We start from the raw sequence: 22,856 nt of genomic DNA on the forward strand, positions 1-22,856 counted from the left end.
TGGTCTGGCAAGCAATTTGTAGCTGCGGTAAGATTTCGAAATCCTTCATAACCACTTCTTCAATGAACAGCGAAATATACATCAAGGAATGGTTACAAAAACGACTTCTACGCATGATTCGAAGCCACAAGGATCCTGTTGTCTTCTGGCCAGATCTTGCTTCTTGCCACTACTCGAAATCAACGGTAGAAAAATGTCACTTTCGTCCCAAAAGACATGAATCCACCAAATTGCCCACAACTTCGACCAATTGAGAAATTTTGGGCATTAACGAAGGCACATCTTGAGAAACATGTCTCGGCAGCCGAAACCATTCAACAGTTCGAAAAAGATTGGAAAAAGGTGTCAAAACTTGTCGCCAAGAAGTCTGTACGGAATTTAATGAGGAACGTTTGCAAGAAGGTGCGCCAGCTAGTCTACAATGGCTATGTAGCAAATGTTGAGAATAATATTCTGTTGTTGTAATCTAATATTATCAGTACATCGAATAAAATTTAAATATCTAACACTTGTGAATTATTTACAGCGAAATCAAAGTGCGTCCATACTTTCTGGGATAGTCTTTAGGTCTTAACTCTTCAATACACTTTTCCAAATAATCCGTTTTATTAATTCTGCATGATTTTGAGTTACAGGAATTTTGATATTTCATTCCAGATTCCAGTCCCTTCAAACACACAAGAAGAAATGATCGCTTTTCGATTATCTATACTCGCCCAGTTGAATATCGAAACTTAGACTACCTCAAAACCGTCGTCCAAGTGCGGAAAGGACAAGCCAGTGTGATAAGTAATCCTCATTGTTTCCAAAAGGTTGAGAAAACAAAATTTTGTGGGTTATTTAAGGTTAACTCACACTGTTGCAAAGTTAATCATAAATTGCAGATCATATTTCTGATGGTAGGCAAAAAGATTTATGTTGTTGCGTTTAGTACAACTTGAGATATTCACGATTGAATTCTACCCATTCTTTCATAGGGAGAATTTTGAATAGTCGCTCCATCATAGATAAGACGAAAAAAAAGTATCATTTCACTGCTATTAAGCACGCTTTTTTTTCTCAACAGCATACCTAAAACCAAAGGTTAGTCTCCTGTCGGATGGAATGCTTCATTTATTGGAATCTCTGCTACCGAATCAATATACCTTCATTGTTGTCGCACTGAATTCAGCCGCTGGAAAGCAAACGAGTGTTAGCGTCACCTTGGATGTCACCCAAATCGCCGAGTGCCCATCGATTCCCGGTGTCCCGATAACCACAGTAGAAAAGCTGCTGAAAATCGAGGCTCTTGCAGAAGAAACGAACCATCCCAATATTTTCCCGTCGAAGCTGGCCAATTGTGAATACGAATTAATCGATGAAAGACCTTTCATGGGGTATCATTATTTCTCGATCGACACCACCAGGAACTGGCTCACTGCCGAGCGGTTCGATCGCGAAAATTCAACTCTCTTCGAAGGTATGACAGTTCCCCAGTTCCAGCTTAGATTGCACCTTAAATGCCCTCCTGATCAACAACAGTCCAACCGAATAGAGAAACGATCGTTGGTGGATACCAATGACCTTAACTTCGCTCGGGACGTAACAGTCATTAACGTCATCGTAGTCGATATCAACGATAACGATCCTCGATTTGTCAGTCCAACTACCGGAGAGGATTACCATCTAGGGTTTCCAACTTCCGCGATCGCAAACGATCTGTTGCTGCCTCAATTGATTACGGTCCGAGCAAACGATCCCGATGAAGGTCTCAATGCCAAGATCCGGTTCAGTTTGAACAGCTATGATGACTTTGGGATCGATCCAGACGAAGGAGTGATCTATGCCACGAAGGATGCAATGAAGTCGAGTGCCTTGGTCAGATTGGTGGTCACCGCAACGGATCTGGACGGGTCTGCCGATGGCAGAAGCTCGCAGCTGACAATGAATGTGCACCGCTTGGAGGAAGATAATCTGGTTGCGATGATTGTAGATGATTCAACGGACGGAGGAATGGTGATTGATCGAATCAATCAAAACACAAAAGGCATTCGACTAAAAGTGCTAATGGAAGCGAGAGTTCCTTCAACGGATGACACTTCTAAAAGTAGATCCAGTGGAAAAATCGAACCCAGAACTGCTCTGCGTATGATTGTCTATGCATTCGACATCCGAAATGACCTGCAGGATTCGAACACAATCAAAGAGTTTGTATAGAAATATTTTAAATTTCGCCATAGAAAATGACAATGTTTTTTTTTTTAATTTTCAGAATCATTCAGTCGTCGGATCTATCGGACAGTATTACTTCGGATGGGTACAAGGACGTTGTTTGTATCGACTCTGGAGGTGAATGCAGTGCACTAGAAAGTTTGGAATCAACCAGGACCGGACTGATCGTGGCCACTTCCGTGCTCGGGGCGCTGTTCCTGATAAGCGCAGGACTGGCTGTATTTTTATATCTGTACTTTGTACGTCCACTCCAAAAAACTACAACGAATCCATCGGACATCGTTCAGCTGGAAAACGATTTTGATATATCACTTCCTCCGACACCACCAAAGTATGGGGCGAGAAAAATGATCGATGAAACCCCGAAGTCCGACGATGACGACGACGACGACGCCGACGACCGGAAAATATCGATTCAGATCAGTGGTGTTACAGATCAGGGTAAGTTAGGTAAGAGATTTTTGTATGTTTAAGAATAGCTTCCACAATTGAATGGAATTCTCGTTTCTGATCAGGCATATTCCGATGATAAGGTTTTCGTCTTAAAACTCGATTTTTTAGTTCAGAATGAGTAGAAACGATAACGTAATTTGGCGTGATACTATGCCATTTTGTATCATTCTGTTATACTTATCGACGCAAATCAAGGAGCTACAACGATTGCAAAACATAGGATAGCAGATTTAATTTTATCTGCTCAAGTATTGCCAAATCCAGTAGAACCGTTTCCTCAAGATAAAGAAACCGGGAATTTATTAGTAAAAATAAAAATACCCCAAATTACCTTTCCTTAACGGGTAGTATAAGCGATTATCTACGACGCAGTTCACGCGAAATTTCAAGGAAGTAGTTGATTGTCGAGTTGAGTTCTGCGTACAAGAAACGCTTTGATGCTATCTTTCTCTGCATCTTATCAAAACTATTGGGTAGATTCTATATTTTTGAATTTTGCGTCAACCAAAACTATTGAAAATTCGGAGAGGTTCAATTGAAAGCAAGTTAAAAGATGCAAAGATACTTAAAATTGTAGTCGCTTTTCTGAACGTCGTGAAAATTACTTACTTTTCAATGATGCGCCTTTTCATCAGAAATATGATCAACAATTTATGATGAAATTTTCAGGAGTATGCGATAATCTTGAATAACTCAAAATTGAAGTTTTCTAAAATATTTGATACAAAAAAATGTGAAATTCAGTGCCAAATGAAGTCGTGTAAAATTTTCAACCGCATGAATTGAACGAATCATCGCAACATTAAATTCGAGTCCCCAAGTATACTCGTGTAACAAGAAAAGTTCTTCACAAAAGGTAAAAGAAGAATGCAATTATTACTTCTGATCATGCTTATGGTATGAGCTTGCATAGTCTAGCTTTTTCGTTCTAAATTTATAACTGATTCAATCTAGAATACCTATTAATTTTTTTTATTTATTTTTTTAAAATAACTATTTATTGGAATATGAGTTAAAATTAAATAAAAGCAAAGTTCTGGCGTTACATTCCTTTTGTGGAATTTGGCCTTTCTGTTTCAACAGACTTCGCAGCCGATTCTTAAGTGTACAGAATCATTGCATGGCTAGTACTATGGACAAGGATGGCTTTTATCGTATCAAAGAATGCTCACTCGCAACTCTTCCACGATTAAATCAGTGCCATCAAAGAGAATCGGAAATCATCGCAACAACAAAAAAAAAACCGGCATGGTACATTTAACATAGAATAGACACTAGTGCGAGAGCGAATTTCTCTCGGTGAACCGTCTGAGAATCAACGGCTAGCACGCTGCTGTGGGGATTCTCTCTGAAGCAACAAACGGTCGCTTATTCTCGTTTCGCGATCCGATTCTGTATGGGCAGTGGATAATTGCGATAGAATCATTTTACTATTGCCGCTTATTCTAACTATGTGCTTATAACATTTGTATAATTTGTGTCTATGAAAATGTACGTGAATGCTCCACACAAGGGTTTTTAAATATTGCAACCTAGTATGAGAATCATCAAGTCGAATCATCAAGTCGAATCATCGATTCGATTTTCTGCGACGATTGTCAACTTGCGATTCTCTCTTGGTAAATTCCACACAGCGGCGATCATTATCAGACTGAAATTTTCTTTAAGGGCCATGAAATACTCAGAGTATGAAGTGGCGCGAAGAAATGTAGAAAAATTCTCTCGAGGCTCATGCATTGAGAGACTCGAATTCTTGTAGCATCTTCTACCGCATTGAAAATGTTGTATACAATATAGATAAAAATCGAGCAGCTTCTGTCAAATTTTCAGCAATCACCAACACTGACTATGGATCCTACTGACACTAAGAATCCTTCCAGGTCGGGGCTCGACTTTTCAGCCCTATTATATATATGATTTGATTGTTACCATTAGGACATCATTTGCTTCCGCAATTCTGAGATTTTTGTGTAGGAAAAATTCTAAACCTACTTGTATTGTGTAATGAGAAAAAGGAACTTATATACTAACTTACTAACTAATACAGAGAGCGAATCGATTCAATTGAAGATTGCATCGGTTTTTGTCGGAATTTGTTTATAATATTATGTGACATTACATCTAATGGTTCTATATTTGTGAGTCTGTGTAACTCATTTGTACTAAACCAGGGAGGACGCTTCAAAATCATTTTCAGAATTTTGTTCTGAATCCTTTGAAGCGTTTTCTTCCTGGTGGAACAACAACTTGACCAAATTGGTACTGCATAAAGCATGACTGGTCTAAAAAATTGTTTATAAATTAATAATTTGTTTTTTAGACAGAGCTTAGAATTTCTGTTTATAAGAGGATATAAACATTTAATATATTTATTACACTTTGCCTGGATTCCTTCAACGTGATCCTTGAAGGTGAGTTTTTTGTCATACGTTAAACCTAAGTATTTAGCTTGATCAGACCATGTCAATTCCAAACCATTCAATTTGAGAATGTGATTATTGTTTGGTTTAAGAAAAGAAGCTCTTGGCTTATGAGGAAAGATAATTCATTGCGTATTTGCTGCATTTGGTTTAATTTTCCATTTTGACAGATAATCACTGAAAATATTTAAACTTCTTTGTAGGCGACTGCAGGTCACTCTTAGATTTCTACCTGTGACTAACAGACTTGTGTCGTCACAGAATAACGATTTCTGACAACCAGCGGGTAGATTTGAAAGATCAGAAGTGAAAATATTATACAAGATTGGAGCTACGCTCGAACCCTGCGGAACACCGGCTCGTACGGGTAGCAATTCAGATTTACAATTCTGATAGCTAACCTGAAGAGTACGATCAGTTAAATAATTTTGATCAAATAAATAGGAAACTGGAAATCAGACATTTTTGCTATTAAACCTTTGTGCCAAACACTGTCGAATGCTTTTTATATGTCTAGAAGAGCAATTCCAGTGGATAACCCAGAAGATTTATTTGCTTTTATCATGTTCGTTACTCTGACAAATTGATGAGTAGTTGAATGTTCATGACGAAATCCAAACTGCTCTGGTAAAAAAATTGAATTCTCATTTATATGAGACATCATTCTCAACAAGATAATTTTTTCAACAAGATTACTGATAGAAGAAAGTAAGCTAATTGGGCGATAACTTGATGTTTCTGCTGGATTTTTATCAGGTTTTAGGATAGGAATTACTTTAGCGTTTTTCCATCTTTTTGGGAAGTAAGCTAATGAACAATAGTTGAAAATTTTAACCAGGAGTCTCAAGGCAACATCGGGAAGATTTTTAATAAGAATATTAAAAATTCCATCATTACCTGGAGCCTTCATGTTTTTGAGTTTCCTAATAATTGCTTTAATTTCATCAAAATTCGTCTCAATAATGTCATCGTGTGATAACACTTGGGTTGAAATATGCTCGTATTTCAGTGAGACTTCATTTTCAATAGGACTCACAACGTTCAAATTAAAATTGTGGACACTCTCGAACTGCTGAGCAAGTTTTTGAGCTTTTTCGCCATTTGTAAGAAGTATTTGATTTCCTTCCTTGAGAGCAGGAATTGGTTTCTGAGGTTTCTTAAGAACCTTAGAAAGTTTCCAGAAAGGTTTAGAATATGGTTTAAGAAGTTCAACTTCTTTAGCAGAATTTTCATTTCGCAAAAGAGTAAATCTATGTTTAATTTTTGTAAATCCTTAACTATGTTTTTCATAGCAGGATCACGAGAACGTTGATATTGTCGTCGACGAACATTCTTCAACCGAATGAGCAGTTGCAGATTGTCATCGATGATAGGAGAATTTAATTTAGTTTGAGCTTTGGGAACTGAAAGATTTCTAGCTTCGATAATGTAATGATTCAAATTATCAATTGCTGTGTCGATGTCCGCAGAAAATAGTTTCATGATCCACATGATTTTCAATGTGAGATCTGTAATCCAACCAATTAGCTCTACGATAGTTGAATATAGAACTAATTGAATTAATTATAGCTTCGTTGGAAAGTCTGAATGTTACAGGAAGATGATCTGAGTCAAAGTCAGCATGTGTAATCGGTTCACTACAAATGTGACTTTGATCCGTTAGAACCAGATAAATTGTAGATGGGTTTTTCACGGAAAAGAAACAAGTCGGATTACTGGGATGAAGAACTGTGAAGTAACTAGCTGAGAGTTGATTATGTAGTATTTTACCATTACTGTTATTTTGCCTACAATTCCACTGGACATGCTTAGCATTTTAGTCCCCTATTACGAAAAATTTCGATCGATATCTTGTGAGTTTTTGCAAATCGCCTTTAAAGAAATGCATTCGCCTTTAAAGGTTTCATCTTCGATTCCCAAGCTTTCAATAACTTTAGTATTGAAGGAAGGTAAAATTCGATGTTTAATTTGCCGTTGGACAAAAATGGCAACTCCACCACCCATTCCAGTAAACCTGTCAAATCGATGAACCACATAATGTGGATTACTTTTCAATTTGACATTTGATTTAAGAAAAGTTTCTGTCACAATGGCAATATGAATTTTGTAAACTTTGAGAAAATTATAAAATTCATCTTCACTCGATTTCAAAGATCGAGCATTCCAATTTAAAATATTCAAATAATTATTTAACATCACTGTTGAATTTTAAATTCAATATAATATTATTTGCAAATTGCCATCCGATTTGAAATGCTTCAAAAAGTGATGAAGTCGAATTCATTCGGATGATTATTTGAAAAAATTGATCTTGTAGGTAGATCATTTTATTTTCAGTTATATCGCATAAATCAACTTCTTTTAAAGAAGCGAATGGCATTGAAGGAATATTTGTAGGTAAACTGCCATTAGAAGAAGATGATATGGCCGATCTACCTATTAATAAATTGTTTTCGTTAGAAAATGAACTGCAAGGCGGTCCTATGTTTTGATTATTTACATTAGAAGAATTAAGTGGTAGATTTCTACCTGTTACACTAGCATAACTGACATTAGAAGAAGATGATGACGAGGTTGATCTACCTGTCAATAAATTGTTTTCGTTAGAAGACGAATTGGCAGGCGTACCTGTTTTTTGTTTTAAATTTGAATAAATAAGTGCCTTAGATGAATCAGGCGTGGCATTTGTAACGGTTTTTTGATTTTCAGGTATAATCTGTAAATTTAAGGTCGCTGATTTGACTTGTTGTCTAAGCGAACGAGCGTTTAAAATTTTTTCCCTGACAGGACATTTCAAATAATTGGATTTATGATTTCCATCGCAATTTGAACATGAAAATTTATCAGTGGTTTCATTCATTGGACAAACGTCTTTCGAATGCGATTTACCACAATTCAAACACCGTATATCCATATGACAATTTTTGGTTCCATGGCCGAAGCCTTGGCAACGACGACATTGCGTTAAGTTTGCAATACAATTATACCGTTTATAATGTTCCCAATGAATTTTAATGTGGGAAAGGAAACGTACTTTTTCTAAAGTTTCAAAATTGTTTACATCACTTTGATTGAAGTGTATTAAGTAAAGTTCATGGGAAATTCCAGAGTGTGGTTTAGAAGTACCATTCGCCCTTTTTTTCATAAGTATTACTTAAGAAGGGGTGAAACCAAGCAATTCTTTTAGTTCATTTTTGATTTCATCAGTACTCAGATCATTTGAAAGGCCTTTCAAGACAGCCTTGAAGGGTCATCTGATTTTAATCATATGAATAAAATTTATAAAGTTTCTCGGACAAATATCTTATAAGACGTTCGTAATCTTCCAATCCATCAACTAAGACTCGACATTCTCCTCTTCGTTCGAATTGAAATGAGACTTTTACTTCCGGGAGAAAAGTATAAAGCTCAGTACGGAATGCTTTGAAGTCGGAAATCATCACCGTCACTGGTGGCATAGATTGTTGTTTCTTCCCAGAACGACAAACGTCCATTTTGGAAATTTTCGAACAATTTTCTTCTATGTCGCTACAATCGGATTCAGGAAGAATCTCGTAAATATTGTTAGACGGCATAGAATCAACGGAAAGGAAATCCGTCCGTTGTCTTTTATTTTTACATTCAGATTCTATAAGATCGTGAATGTTATTAAAAAGATGTTGAATAACGGAATGTGATTTATTCCGTATTGAATTATTTTTAGCCTTAGGCTTGTTGCCTTTCCGGTTGGACGCAGGCATTTTTAAAATGAATGAAATTTTAAATTAAATTAACTAGGCTAAATTAGTCTTCGATTAGACTCCTAGTTTGGAAAAATCTTGATAAAGACTGATTTTGTGGTAGCCTTAATAGAGACTGATTACTTCGAAGAATAGTTCATTGAATAGCTAACCTTAAAAAAGGCTGATTAATTTCTTAGTCACTCTAATATGACTCTTTGTATAGCCTTGAGACCAATTCTAGCATATGAATGTCTTGTATGGTGGCAGAAAGGAGAAGGTGCGACAGTTCAGTCAAAGCTAAATCATCTCCAAAGGATGGTCCTAATGGCGATGACAGGAGCATTCACGACAACTTCTACTGCTGCTCCAGAGGCGCTACTGTGCATTAAACCACTACATGTGTTCCTAAAACAAGAAGCATTATTTTGTGCATACCGTCTTAAGGTTACAGGGCTTTGGAACAGTAACCCTTTAGATTATGCTACTAGCCACACTTGCTTGTGGTCTCAAATAATTACGTGGGATGAGTATTTACTAGCTCCTAGTGACCTAACTCTCACATGCAGTTTTCCTTTCAAAACATTCAATGTGAGCTATCCTCTTCATGAGGAATGGTTGTCTGGTTGTCTGGAGCGACAACTTGATGAACACATAGTTTATTATACGGACGGTTCTCTGATGAATGGTCGTGCTGGTGTCTACTGTCGTGAAATGAGGCTGGAGCAGTCTCATTCACTTGGTAGATACTGTACTGTGTTCCAAGCAGAAATTTACGCGATTCTGTGTGGAGTACAATCGGCACTTTAGCAGAGGATCTGTGGTAAACGAATTTATTTTTGTTCCGACAGTCAGGCAGCCTTAAAAGCACTCAGTTCTAATGACTCACGGTCGAATCTAGTGATCGCATGTCGAACTCAAATTGAAGACCTTAGCATATCAAATGCTGTTTCCACTAATAGTACTGTTGTTGTACCGTTGAATTCCACTATATCACGTCATTACACTCTCACAAAGTCACTATTTTCACAGTCACTATTTTTCCGAAAGTGTATCAAACGTTATAATACAGATACGTATTTCGGAATGCTATTTGCAGATACACTGAAGAAGGATGCAAATTGCATTCCGAAATACGTATCTGTATTATAACGTTTGATACACTTTCGGAAAAATAGTGACTGTGAAAATATTGACTTTGTGAGAGTGTTTTGACGTGATATAGTGGAATTCAACGGTACAACAACAGTACTATTAGTGAGAACATTCTACTAACAGCTCAAACAGAAATTTAGTGAAATGCTGTTTACTTCTTATGGGAATCCGGCCATTCTGGTATTACTGGAAATGAATGGGCTGATGAGTTGGCTAGAGCTGGTGCAACGAATGATTTCGTTGGTCCGAAACCAGCTTTACCACTTTCAACTAGTTGGATAAAGCACAAGATTCGTTCTTGGGCTGCATTCAAACATGCCAACAACTGGCGCAGCTTGCAAACTTGCGCTCAGACAAAAGCATTTCTACCAGATTTAAATCTGAAAATGTCAAAGTGTCTACTGCATTTCTCCAAGCATCATTGCAGTATTCTGATCAGAGCTCTGACTGGACATTGCAAACTCAATTATCACATGGCTACTATTCAACGTGCTGAGTATTATTCGTGTGATTTGTGTGAATGCGATTATGGTACTTCATATCATCTGATATGTAACTGTCCCGCATTGACGCAGCTACGTATCCGGGTTTTTGGTTCTCCATACATGGTTGAGTCTGTGTATGCGGAGCTAAAATTGAAGGATATTCTCTCGTTTCTCACCCAATGTGGTAAGGAGCTATAGTCAGAAATGTTAATCGTTCTTCCTGGAGTGAATGAATCCTTTCTGTATTCACCTTAAATATGGTTTAGCAGATTGTTTGGCATTTTTTAGGGGGTACCGAATTTACTTCTGCTCGTACATACTGCGAATCGTTCTGCATTCTTCCGGGAGTGCAGAATGGTGTCGCTTTTGTAAGATCTCTAAATCCTCTCGGGGGTTGGAGGTTTTATTAACAGCAGACTGTTCGGGACCTCGTAGAGGTTCTGAATTTACTTCTGCTTCCACTAAATGTGATCCCCAGCAGATTGTTCAGTATCCCTTAGGGGTAACAATAGGCAAAATAACTTTCGGTATAATGACCCTGGCCCATTCTAAATACTATCAAAGGCAGTTCAATGTCGCCACAATATTACTTAGGTATATTTGACACTGATTTATTATTTCATAATATCTTGTCTAACAAGGTCTGCGTAAATTACGTCAGTTGCGGAGTTGCATCACCTGGGAATCACTGTTTTCTACTGTTGTAGATTTGTTTAATCAGCGACTTACAGTATAAAAATATAATCATATCTATGCATTGCAATTTTTTCCAGAATCCGAGGACTCCAAAATTCCGCTGGACCGATTGGCCAGCTCGCTGGATGGTCAGCTAGAAAAACTGGACGAATACGGTTCCGTCTCGTCGAGGTCAACGCTGAAAGACAGCACAACTCCATCGGAACCGAAAAATGTCAAATTCAACGAACTGGTCGAACGGATAGAAGTCGTCGAGCATCACTCGGACCCGGAGGATGCCGACAGTGATTCGGTCTACAACGAACGTCTGTAGCATAGGGGTATTTGGTTAATTTTCTAGCTGTTGTATGCAAACATTTTCCGATAGTTATTAAAGTTAAAGTAGTAAGCTTTTTCAATCCATTGCGTTTCATTATTTGGTCCATCCGAACTTCGTCAGAAAGTTCCGCAAAATAAACATTTAAGTCGCGGTTCTAGTGGATAAAATAAAAACCAAGGTTCGGTTGTGTGGCAGAAAAGATGCTTTAACAAATTCTCGCTCATAAACTGAATTCCATCGCTGCCAACTAGCATTAGAGAAACTAACAACGATTACACCTGAGTCAACCTTTTTTCCCATACAGCAATCGCACAACACTGCTGCTGATAGCTGTTAAGGCACAGCTGCACAGAAGAAAATAACGCAGTACATATTACGAATCAACGGGTTACAGCTGTGTATGTGCTTGATTTGTCCCTGCAACGCGCATTATTGCGTCAAACTGTTCAATAGCAGCAAGCAGCAGTAGTAAATTCGCGATCAACCGATCGCACCGACAAACGTGGTTTTGTTGCGTTGCTATCATTCACCTGTTGTTAGTCGTAGGTTACATTTTGTTAGGTATATCCACTAACTGTGTACAGTGTCAATATACATTGAACGGTTCTTATTTTTATTTTCGGTGATGTTGATTTTGGCAAATACGTACAGGTCAGTAAATAATGAATGGGAAGTGCTTCGTCGTTGAGTTAGTCGGCTTCAATCGCTGCGGTATAATCTATCGCTAGTACCTTTTGTAAACGTGAATCTAATTTATGCTAGTATGACTATACAAACTGAGAATCGTGAGTTTCGCGAATGGTTCTACCGAAGGTTTCTCGTGTTTTAGATGATTTGGTAGCCGATGGTAGTGAAAAAGTCAATGATCACAAAGCTTTGAAAATACAATTGATATATACTATGAAGTCAGAAGATGAAGCCTAGAACTTGACTGGTCAATAATATTCATATAAGTCATATTAGAAACACAAGTTTACATCCGAGAAATATCATACCTGGTTCTGGTTTGAATCGTCTGTCTTGTATGTTGGTGAGATGTTATTAAATTGATACTATCATTCAACGTTATTACTGTTGCTACGAATGTTTATCAAATTGAAACTGTCAGCAACGGTTGATAAGAAATGTAATTCGATTGGTAAGCAAATTTATTACTGCAATATAAAGAGAAGTATTAGTTAAGTATATAATATTTTATTATGTGTAGAAAAACGTGAAACAATGCAAGATAATTTTTTTTTTCTCACGAAAGATGCTGACCTCTGAGTGATGCAGCAATAAAAATTCCAGTGTTGATATAGCGATGTGTGGCGTTTCGTTTCAGTTCTGTTTGAATAAACAACAAAACCTATGACGTGAAAGCTCGGAAAAGAATTTGGTTTTCAATTATTTATTTGGCCTTCGATAAATTACATCGCACAGACTTCTGAATCTTAACTCTTAATGTACTACTATGAGCAAAAAGACTTTTGGATTATATTTCGCGCGGGAACGCTATTCGTCGAAACTAGAAACTCAAGAAAAATACACGTAGAAATGTGGTCAGGTTTTCAACAATTACAGCTCAGCCAATTTTGTATCAATTATTAATGTTATGTCACCATTTGATTGGAAATATTTCTACGTATTGATTTGAATGTACATAGCCATGTATTTTTAATTGTATATCATTGAAATGTTGATGAATAACTAGCAGTGTCCTATTTTGTCAGCAAAAAATCGCCGGCATACCGGATTTCCCTGCCATAGTCGACGGTTTTGAAGGAGTAAGCGATATATCAAAGGGAAAGCATCGCTCTGATTGGTCAATCGAATCAAAAGCGAAGCTGTTGGAAGCACGCGAATCTATAAATAGAAGCAAAATTATAGCTAACATTTCAGTCCTACGCGTAGCATGCTAGAGGTAGGTTGTTGCTAGACAGCAAGACAAAAAGTGCCATAAAACGATTTGAAGCTTTAACTGGTATGCTCTGATCTTGTGTCATGCAAGATCGGATGAAATTCCATGTTATGTCGTTTCGCCTGAGAAAATGACAACTACCCCAGGGTAAATTTTGATTGCACAAGATTAATTTCTAATTTATATAAGATGAACTCGATTGATGATGAGGTAAAGTTTATCGCTTCAACCAAAATCGCAGAAGGATAGTAATGGTAGAGAAACGCTATAAAAATAACTGCTTGCGAACAAAACTTGAACACAAGCTTGGCGACGAGAAGCTTAAATATCGATATCCGTATCGCAAGCATGTACAAACAACTGAAACATGTCAATCACGACGCTGATATTTAGTTCTATTTTCCGAGTACAAATTTAAAACAGATTTAAAACTGAGCGTCTGTTACGAAATCTGAGAGACGAGATGTCAAAGCGTCGAATGACATTTCAGAAATTATTAATATAAGCGTTAAATGTTTTGCACTGAATAATACAGTTTCATTTAGAAGCACTCCAGCTCACTATGATCTGTAAAAATATTCATATCGTTCTCGAAACCATTAATTTAGTTTGTTTGTTTCTGATTTAAAACAGTGAAGTGAATAGACACAACACCAATACATTTGTAGAAATATATAGAACAGATTTTAAATCTTTCCGTTGAGATCGTCAAGTTCGAGTTTTATTTTTGACAGTTTTAAATATTACAACAGTATGTCATTTTAGAACAGATATCCATCACCGCGTTGCGAATAGCCTTCAAGTCTATATTCTGGGTTCGCGTGTTCGGTGTTGCTTACTAATAAAGATCAATCTAAGCAGACTCTCGTGCATTTGAGGATTCAAAAGTGTGACGATTAATTGAAAATATCGATCATTAGAAATTTTGGTTGCCTAGCCTGCATATGAAACCACATGAAGAGAAAGTCTAATTGACTAGACGGAACCCAAACTTCGCTTCGCTGTGCTTGGTTACTATGGCATTCACTTTTACAGTCCTGTATCTACGGAAACGAATTCAACATTTTGACACGATTGGATTTTTTCTTAGGTTGACACATCTGTCATCGATATTTTATCAAACTTGTAGCTTGATACCAGGACATTTGTAAAAGTTACGCTGTATTGAGTACATCTACGTTTGTGCGTTTCCTCGATTTTGCACAATTTTCAAAATGGAATTGAGTTTGCAACAATGAGTTTGCAATAAATTTTAAAAACAGTATCAATGATTTCAATATTAAAAACTGTTTCAATGGTGCGGCGACATGGCAAAATATTAGAAGAGTGTTTCGGCAACGATACTATAAAGAAAACAGTCGTTTATCGATGGCACGAACGTTTCAGAAGAGGGCCGTGAGTCTGTGAATGATGATGAGAGAAGCGGTAGGCGATGCTCACAGTTTTCATTGAATACAAGGGTGCTGTGTATCATGAATTTCTTACGCAAGGCCAGATCGTCAACAAGGAGTATTTTTTGGGCGTTATGAGACGTTTGCGTGAAACAATTGGAATGGCTCTGTTGGCTATACCGGAAACTGAATATAATTTTTTTCTCGAAAATTGGATCAAGCGCTGGCATAAGTGTGTTGCAGTCAATGGCGAGTACTTTGAAGGGGACAATATCAATTTTGATGAATAATCTTGTATTTTTTTATTTTCTGAATACATTCCGGGAACTTTTTGACCAAGGTAGTACGCGTAAAATAAAACCGCATATCAAAAATTAAATTTTAGTATCACCCTGGATTTTTAATAATAAATAAATAAATTTTGATTTTTGTGTGTGTGTGTTGGTCACTGTTTTTTTGTGCTGATTCAAATAGATTGTATAAAATTGTTTTTATAATGTGTGGTTGTGTTAAATAGTTTAGTTGTTGTTTTTGTAATGACAATGGTCGTAAACCTGGTTTTATGATATTGTAAATTGTGGTATGTGGTTCTTGTGATGGTCTGTATGGAATGTAGTGGTAATAATTGTAATAGTGATGTAATAACGTAACAATGATAATACTTATCTATTCTCTTGCGTTATTTATTCGTTTCTTTTTTATATTTCTATTCTGCATCATTCTTCTTCTTCTTTTTCATTCTTTTTCTTCCTTCTTTTCCAAGTTTAAGAGCTTTTCTTAGTTCGATTTTTCAGTTTTCTCAGTATGAATTAATTTCATATGGAATAGAAATGTTGAGTTAGTAATTAACACATGGATCAATAAGTCCCGAGACTAACAATGGAAAAAAACATTTTTTTTTGCAAATTATTTATCAACATAATCACCTTTTAGGGTGATACAATGGTTCCAACGTTTTTCCAATTGTTCAATATTATGATTATAAAAAAATTTATCTTTCGCTTCAAAATAAGCTTCAGTTTCAGCGATGACCTCCTCATTTGAGCCAAATCTTTTTCCCTGGAGCATTTTTTTAAGATCAGCAAAGAGCCAGTAGTCACTGGGGCTAAATCTGGCGAGTATGGGGGGTGGGGAAGCAGATCAAAGCCCAATTCGTTCAATTTAGCCATTGTTTTCATCGACTTGTGGCAGGGTGCATTGTCTTGATGAAAAAGGATTTTTTTTCTCTGCATGTGCGGTCGTTTTTTTTGCGATTTCCTCCTTCAAACGCACCAGTAAGTCAATATAATAATCACTGTTGATCGATTTACCTTTTTCGAGGTAGTCAATGAAAATCACGCCATGCGTATCCCAAAAAACTGACGCCATGACTTTGTCAGCTGACTGCTGCGTTTTCGGACGCTTCGGACGGCTTTCGCCAGCTGTGCGCCACTCAGATGACTGCCGCTTCGACTCTGGAGTGTAATGATGTATCCATGTTTCGTCCATGGTCACGTAACGACGCAAGAATTTTTTTTTGTTGCGAGTAAATAGCGATAAACTGCTTTCTGAATCATCGACTCGTTGCTGTTTTTGTTCCATCGAAAGCAATCGCGGCACCCACTTGGAAAAAAACCTTTTTCATGCTCAATTTTTCATGAAGAATAGTAAATACACTTCCATATGATATCTGTGTGATCTCAGCAATCTCACGAAGCTTCACTTTACGATCTTTCATTATAATTTTTGTCACTTCACTCACATTTTCCGGTGTAACGGCTTCCACAGGTCTACCCGAGCGTTCCGTGTCATTTGTGTCGGTACGACCACGTTTAAACTAGGCGAACCACCGACAAATCGTTGCTTTTGATGGACAAGAGTCCGGGTAACATTTTTCAATCCATTGTTTCGCTTGCACGGTGTTTTTACCCATTAAAAAACAATGTTTTATCAAAACACGAAACTCGTTTTTTTCCATTTATTAAACAAACTACAAAACGACTTTACTCCAATCTCGATAACTCAGCTGTTTCTGGTCGGATCGACTTAAAACTTTGACCCGTTTCAAGCAAAGGTTAGTACTCTAGAAAGACGTGGTTACTGGTTTACTACGAGCGCCATCTCGTCTTTAGTCTCAGGACTTATTGATCCACGTGTTATTTACACATGCAAGTTACACATACATATACAACTACATATGCACAGAAACATGCTCACACACATACATACCTACATAAATATACTCCACAGCAAATATCAAAACATTGAGCTACTGTTTCTGTTACTGTCACCATGTTATTTTAGCGATTATTCGATTTTCAATTAATGCATTGTGATAAAATCGAAAACAATATCTTTGCTTGGGATTTGTGAACGTATAAAAAGTAATTCGAAAACTGTTCAATACTATTGTTATAGCGACGCGAAAACTTGAAACGAATGCTCCTAATTTCATCTTACTTTTGAAGTCAATCTATCGAACAGAGACAACAGATCTCACTCTAACTAACTAACTAATGGTTTTCGTATATGAGATGACTAATGGAGCTGAGATAAATGAGGGTACCGTTACCCTACTTTTATCTCTACTATTGGTCGATCGTTAGTTCTGAGCTGAAACGGTGGCCTTTATTACCATTCTTGTATGCACTTCCTCTTACATTTCACTCACACATCAACTCACCCATCAGGTCCCACACGAAAACGACACAACCTCACAAAATAAACTGGATGAACAGTGTTTGACAGCTATCAGTGGTTTGCTCACATGTTCAGTCTATATTATTTTATTCTATTCTACAATATTCTATCTTATTCCACAGTTGTTAACCTTCATGACAAAATCTGAAATATTCCTGATTTTTGTGAAATTTTTCGTTGGAGCGGTTGCATAAAAAAGCAAATAAAACCTAGCTTCGTAAATATGGCGACTAAGAGGGGAAATTGACCCCAGCCTAAGCTCTTTCAAATATGGTGTAGTGGGGTCTCGTTCGATGTTGCCGGGTTCCTTATTGCCGGAAAACAGTGTTGAGGTTTCGACTGATTGGGCGGTGAACGATTATCTCGTTTCAGTCAACAGATAGCACCATCCAGTCAAAATTTTCAATTAGTCGAAATCAGCCTGTAATTCCGGCAGTAGAAGTTGGATCCGAAAAAAAAAAAATTATTTGCGTTTTGAGGGAAAATTTTTTTTCATATACAGACCTTTTCAAAATTATAAGGCCACCCATAAATTTGAAGATACAAAAAAAAGGAATAGTTTTAGGATTTTTTTCGATGGAACATGAAATTAGATTGCAAAACACGAATGTGAGTCCATGTGTTAATTGATTTCGCTGAGAAACTTTTGTGATAGAACGTTTTTAAGGAAAAATGGCTTTTCAAAATTATAAGGCCACTTGAAGTTTATTGAGGTTCGCATGTTTAGAATAAGCAACAAAAAGCATCTAATGATACGTTGCTTCACCGGAACGGTTTATTATCTGAAAAATACGATTTGGCATACTTTGCACCAATTTCTGCAGTGTTGCAGTTCAATAGATTCCCAAGACTGAAGAATAGCACTTTTTAGCTCTTGTAATGATGAAAATGGACGATTATCGGCATAAATTTGTCGTACCATAATACCCCAGAGAGTCTCAATTGGATTTAAATCCGGTGAACAAGCTGGCCAGTTCAAAATATTAATTTTCTCGGACTTTAGCCGCTTCATTGTTTCAGCACTTTTATCAATACTGGCGTTAACCTGCTGGAAAATGAGCTTTGACTTGCGTCTTCTTTTAATTACTGGCAGCAGACTAGCTTTGAAGACATTTGTGTAATCGGAACTTTTCATTTTGTGCGATACAAATTGAAGTTCCAGCCTGCCGGTTGCACAGAACGTATCCCAAACCATTACATATCCACCGCCAAAATTTCTCTTTGAGAAATATCGTGGTTCCTTACGTAGATCACACCAATAACCGTTGAATCCGTCTGCTCCGTCTAGGTTAAACTTTTTTTCATCCCAGAATATCACCTGTAATAGTTTAACACATTTGACCATACTTTGCTGGATTTTTCAGAAAATTTGCGACCGCACATCTCCTTCGACCGCAATTTCCCCTGCAATTTTCCTGATCCCCCATCCTATCTTCTTGAAGGCCAAAATTTGTCCTTGTTCTTGTTGATTTAGTCTCTTTCGCTTACCCATAGTCACATAACGCTGTTAAATGAATAAAAATGATATTTATAATCACTATATTCAACACAAACTGACAAACATACAAGGTGGCCTTATAATTTTGAAAAGGGATAATTACCAACATCGGCTGCTCCGGCTTTGTTTGTCAACAAATATGCAATACGAAAATGTTTTGCTTGTATTTGTGTCATTCTTCATCTATTGCCATCGTTGAGTTAGGGTGGTCCCATCAAAATCACGCGAAAACTTGATATTTTTTTTATTTTCATAAATATTTTTTGATCTCGACGAACTGTGTCAAATGGTATAAGATATTACATCGTGGTTGAAAACCCGATTTTCACAGTGATTCCATATGAGAAAAACAAAAATCATATTTGGAATTCTTGCAACCTTTTACAATCCTTCAACGTTAAGGTTATAATTACCGTTATTAGCTCATATCGGGAATCAAAAAACTGTTTTAATCCACCTAGAGGTGTAATGATGCTATTCACATGTAACTCATGTACTCATCGCAGAATGGTATATGTAATTCGGCTCTCCGGTCGTCGGTTCAGAAGTTGGTTTCACAGTGATTGCATAACCCTTCAAAAAGAGATGATAATTAGAATAAACTTATTGCGACTATGATAGAACAGGCAAGAAACAATAGTCAACAATATAAAATAGCTAAATTTCAAAAATTTAGAAACAGATGAAATAAACAAGTTATATGTGTAGAAAATCCCAGCCTTGTTCGAATCAGTATTATAATTTAGTTAATTCAAACTAAAATCAAAACTTACTACAGCAAAAAATATGCGACTCATAACAATAACAACTCTGTTGCGGATAGGCGTACTGAAAACTCATGAAGGTGAACACATGGCAAAGATAAACGGCACGCGGCCCCAGTGACATGGCTCTGCAGGAGTTGGATTGCACGATGACGAGGGTATGGCTTGACAGGGTTCTTTCGGTGGCGATATAATTCAAGGAGATAGATTTCTGGCTTACCTTCACTGGATTGTCAGTTCGATACTGCAAACTACTGACGTAATTTATTTGCATATGACATTACTGTTAGTCACGTTTATCATTGCGTTTCAAGTCGCTCCCAGTTTCAAATAGTATTGATAAAAGCTTCGGAGGCTTAATATCGCTGATGATTGTTTTCACAATGAAAATTACTTGCTGAATTTTGCTGCGCTGTTCCAGTGAGGCCAAACAAATCAGACGAAAGCGAGCGGGATACGGTGGAAGATCTTGCGGATTTTGCCAGGGATGGTTTTGACCTGATAGTTTGCAATGCTGACGATAAGTCAGTTCTTTCGACACCAGGTAACGAATTCATCCAGAAGCTTTTGAAAACGAACGTATTTTTTTGATTTCGCTCAAATTTTACATATGCTTTCTTTATAATCAAAAAAGACAATTTGCATCGACAATTTGGAATCTTCTGCAATGTTTTAGGTAATTATAAGAACTCTTTGTTGATTCACTTGGCAATGTCTGTTACCGGTGTATGATTTTGATTGAACACGGTGCTAAGGTAGAAACAAATCGAAGCAACTTACGAGATGTTCGCCCAAAAGAAAGTAAGAATTTCAATGGATCCAAGCTTATTTGAAAAGATATTTGCATCGGAATTGTATGTATATGAAATTTTTAAGGAAGGTAGTACAGTAATATCGTACCGATGCACAGTGATGCCAAGGTGGCAGAAATCCAAAAAATAAATTTATATTTTTCCTGCACTGTGTTAATTTTTTTGAATTCTCAGATAAATGAAGGATTACAGTTTAAAGTATAAAAGTTCTTGAATAAGAAATAATGTCTCCATATCCTTTCAAAGATAGGGTATTGTAAACTTTCTTTTCATCCTTCCATACAAAATATATGGCGCAATGACGATGTTTTGCGATTAGAGTTCTACATAGGTAGGAAAGGGCTGCCACTGTTCAATAGTATTTGATTTTATAGCATTTTTTCTCTACTTTTCAAAAACCACTCCTGCACATCTCTGCACTTTAAAGGTTATTTTCAATTGTTTGCGGGGTCGACCATAAAAAATCACAAAGACAAGGGCTATACTTTTGTAAATGAAGTCGGTGCGAGTAAAATTTAAATAAACGGCTATATGATAAATAAAATCAGGACATTTATAACATGCATAACATAAAATACCTATATAAATGTCGTTATATAAATCTATTTATAATATATCAGGTGTTGGAAAAAATTAGTATCGTTTTTTCTGCTAAGTTTCATGATTTTTAGTTAGAGTAAAATTGCAGTACCGTTTTTCAAAGTATAGTCCATCGTTAACATATGTACCACCTTTTGTCATCTTTCTGGTAAGACCACGAAAGAAGACCACGTTTTTAAAAATTCCTTTCCCTCAGATTCGACAAATGAATTGATCCAATTTTTTGTAGTGTCGTAGTTTTTGAAACTGGCCTGACAAGTTACGCGCCATGGATTGGCGGAAATGGCAACCGTATGGAACAATGTCTGATAAAAAATGGCGGCTGGGGCAGAACTTATCATTAAAGGCGATTACAAAATAAAAGCTTTTACAACTTTCGAAACATTGTCATGAAGGAAAAATACTATGCCATGAAGATCTTCATATTGCGTCCGTTTTTCATGCAATGCTCTGTCCAAACGCATTTGAGTAGCTCATAATAAATAGCGCCCAGATGATCCCACCACATGCACTTTTTCTGTTGTCCGGAACTTTCTGGTAGTCCATATAAAAAAAATCCCAAAATTCAACCACGAAAACCACTTTATGCATGTTTGCTCGGTGTCATTTTTTCGTCATTTTTCATTTTACATAGTTTATTAAGATACTTTAACATAATAAAAATCCACTATTATTCGTAAAGTGGTAATATTCAACCAAATTTTATTTTGTACTTGTGTTGGTGTTTTTTCATAAATCCGAAAAACTTAAAAAATGCAAAATTCAGAGCATTTTCCAAAACTAAATTTTTTGTTAAAAACAGAAGAAAAAAACACTTTTTTAGTACAATAAACTAGATCAGTTGTATGTTACAACATATCAGAAAATAAAAATATTAAGATAAGCCCTTCTGGAAAAAAAACTAATGTTTTCAAGATATAAGGAATAAGTTTTTTTCTCAGTGTATACATTTTCCACACAGGTTTAATCATTATTTGAAACATTAGTGAAAGCTCCTAATCAATCACGAAATAAATAAAAAAAACACAAGTTGATTTACTTAAAAAGTAGTCATTTTCCGGTCCGTAGCGAACGGTGCATCATGTCACTTTTAGGTGGATCGAATATTTTTTAATACATTATCAAGATTGAAATATATTCAGAGACCTCAAATTGTTAATAAAAAATCATCCAGCTGACGTTTATCGACGTATTTATGATTTTTGCCAACTTTTGTGTGAAAAGGCCACACTGTGCGATGTTGTAGTGATTCATCTAGCAAGCAGTTTTTATGAGCTTAACAGATCGGCTGAAAAGTTCGTATCGTTTCTATGAGAGGGCGTCACTAGAATTAAATCCATACCATTTTCAGTTAGTACCAACCTTCAAAAGATACGTGTATAAATTTGACAGCTGTCTGATTATTAGTTTGTGAGATATTGAATTTTCAGTGAAGCTACTTTTGTTATTGTGAAAAAAAATGGAAAAAAAGGAATTTCGTGTGTTGATGAAACACTACTTTTTGATGAAAAAAAGTGCCGCCGATACCAAAAAATGGCTTGATGAGTGTTATCCAGACTCTGCACCGGGCGAAGCAACAATTCGTAAGTGGTTTGCAAAATTTCGTACTGGTCATATGAGCACCGAAGACGATGAACGCAGTGGACGTCCAAAAGAGGCTGTTACCGATGAAAACGTAAAAAAAATCCACAAAATGATTTTCAATTACCGTAAAGTGAAGTTGATCGAGATAGCTGACACCCTAAAGATATCAA

At 36.6% G+C, this 22,856-nt stretch overlaps 2 protein-coding genes across 4 annotated transcripts in view; both read left to right on the forward strand.

Moving 5' to 3' along the window:
• Window positions 1-11,537, forward strand: part of LOC131436122 (uncharacterized) — a 34,495-nt gene extending 22,958 nt beyond the window's left edge. Inside the window, exons 6-8 of one of the 2 annotated variants that reach the window (XM_058604626.1) lie at window positions 1,067-2,186; window positions 2,252-2,661; window positions 11,217-11,537. In XM_058604626.1, the coding sequence (XP_058460609.1) occupies window positions 1,067-2,186; window positions 2,252-2,661; window positions 11,217-11,452 (1,766 nt within the window). In that variant the 3' untranslated portion in view covers window positions 11,453-11,537. The remainder of the gene's footprint in view (window positions 1-1,066; window positions 2,187-2,251; window positions 2,662-11,216) is intronic. The other variant, XM_058604627.1, reaches the window with a different exon arrangement.
• A 418-nt stretch (window positions 11,538-11,955) lies between these two features.
• The window catches only part of LOC131436157 (uncharacterized), a 38,604-nt gene continuing 27,703 nt past the window's right edge, over window positions 11,956-22,856 (forward strand). Inside the window, exon 1 of one of the 2 annotated variants that reach the window (XM_058604690.1) lies at window positions 11,956-12,109. The gene's annotated coding sequence lies outside the window, so the exon portion shown is untranslated. Of the gene's footprint in view, window positions 12,110-12,246; window positions 12,597-22,856 lie in introns of those variants that run through there. The other variant, XM_058604692.1, reaches the window with a different exon arrangement.

The sequence above is a fragment of the Malaya genurostris genome, chromosome 3, assembly GCF_030247185.1.
Source record: "Malaya genurostris strain Urasoe2022 chromosome 3, Malgen_1.1, whole genome shotgun sequence".
NCBI lineage: Eukaryota > Metazoa > Arthropoda > Insecta > Diptera > Culicidae > Malaya > Malaya genurostris.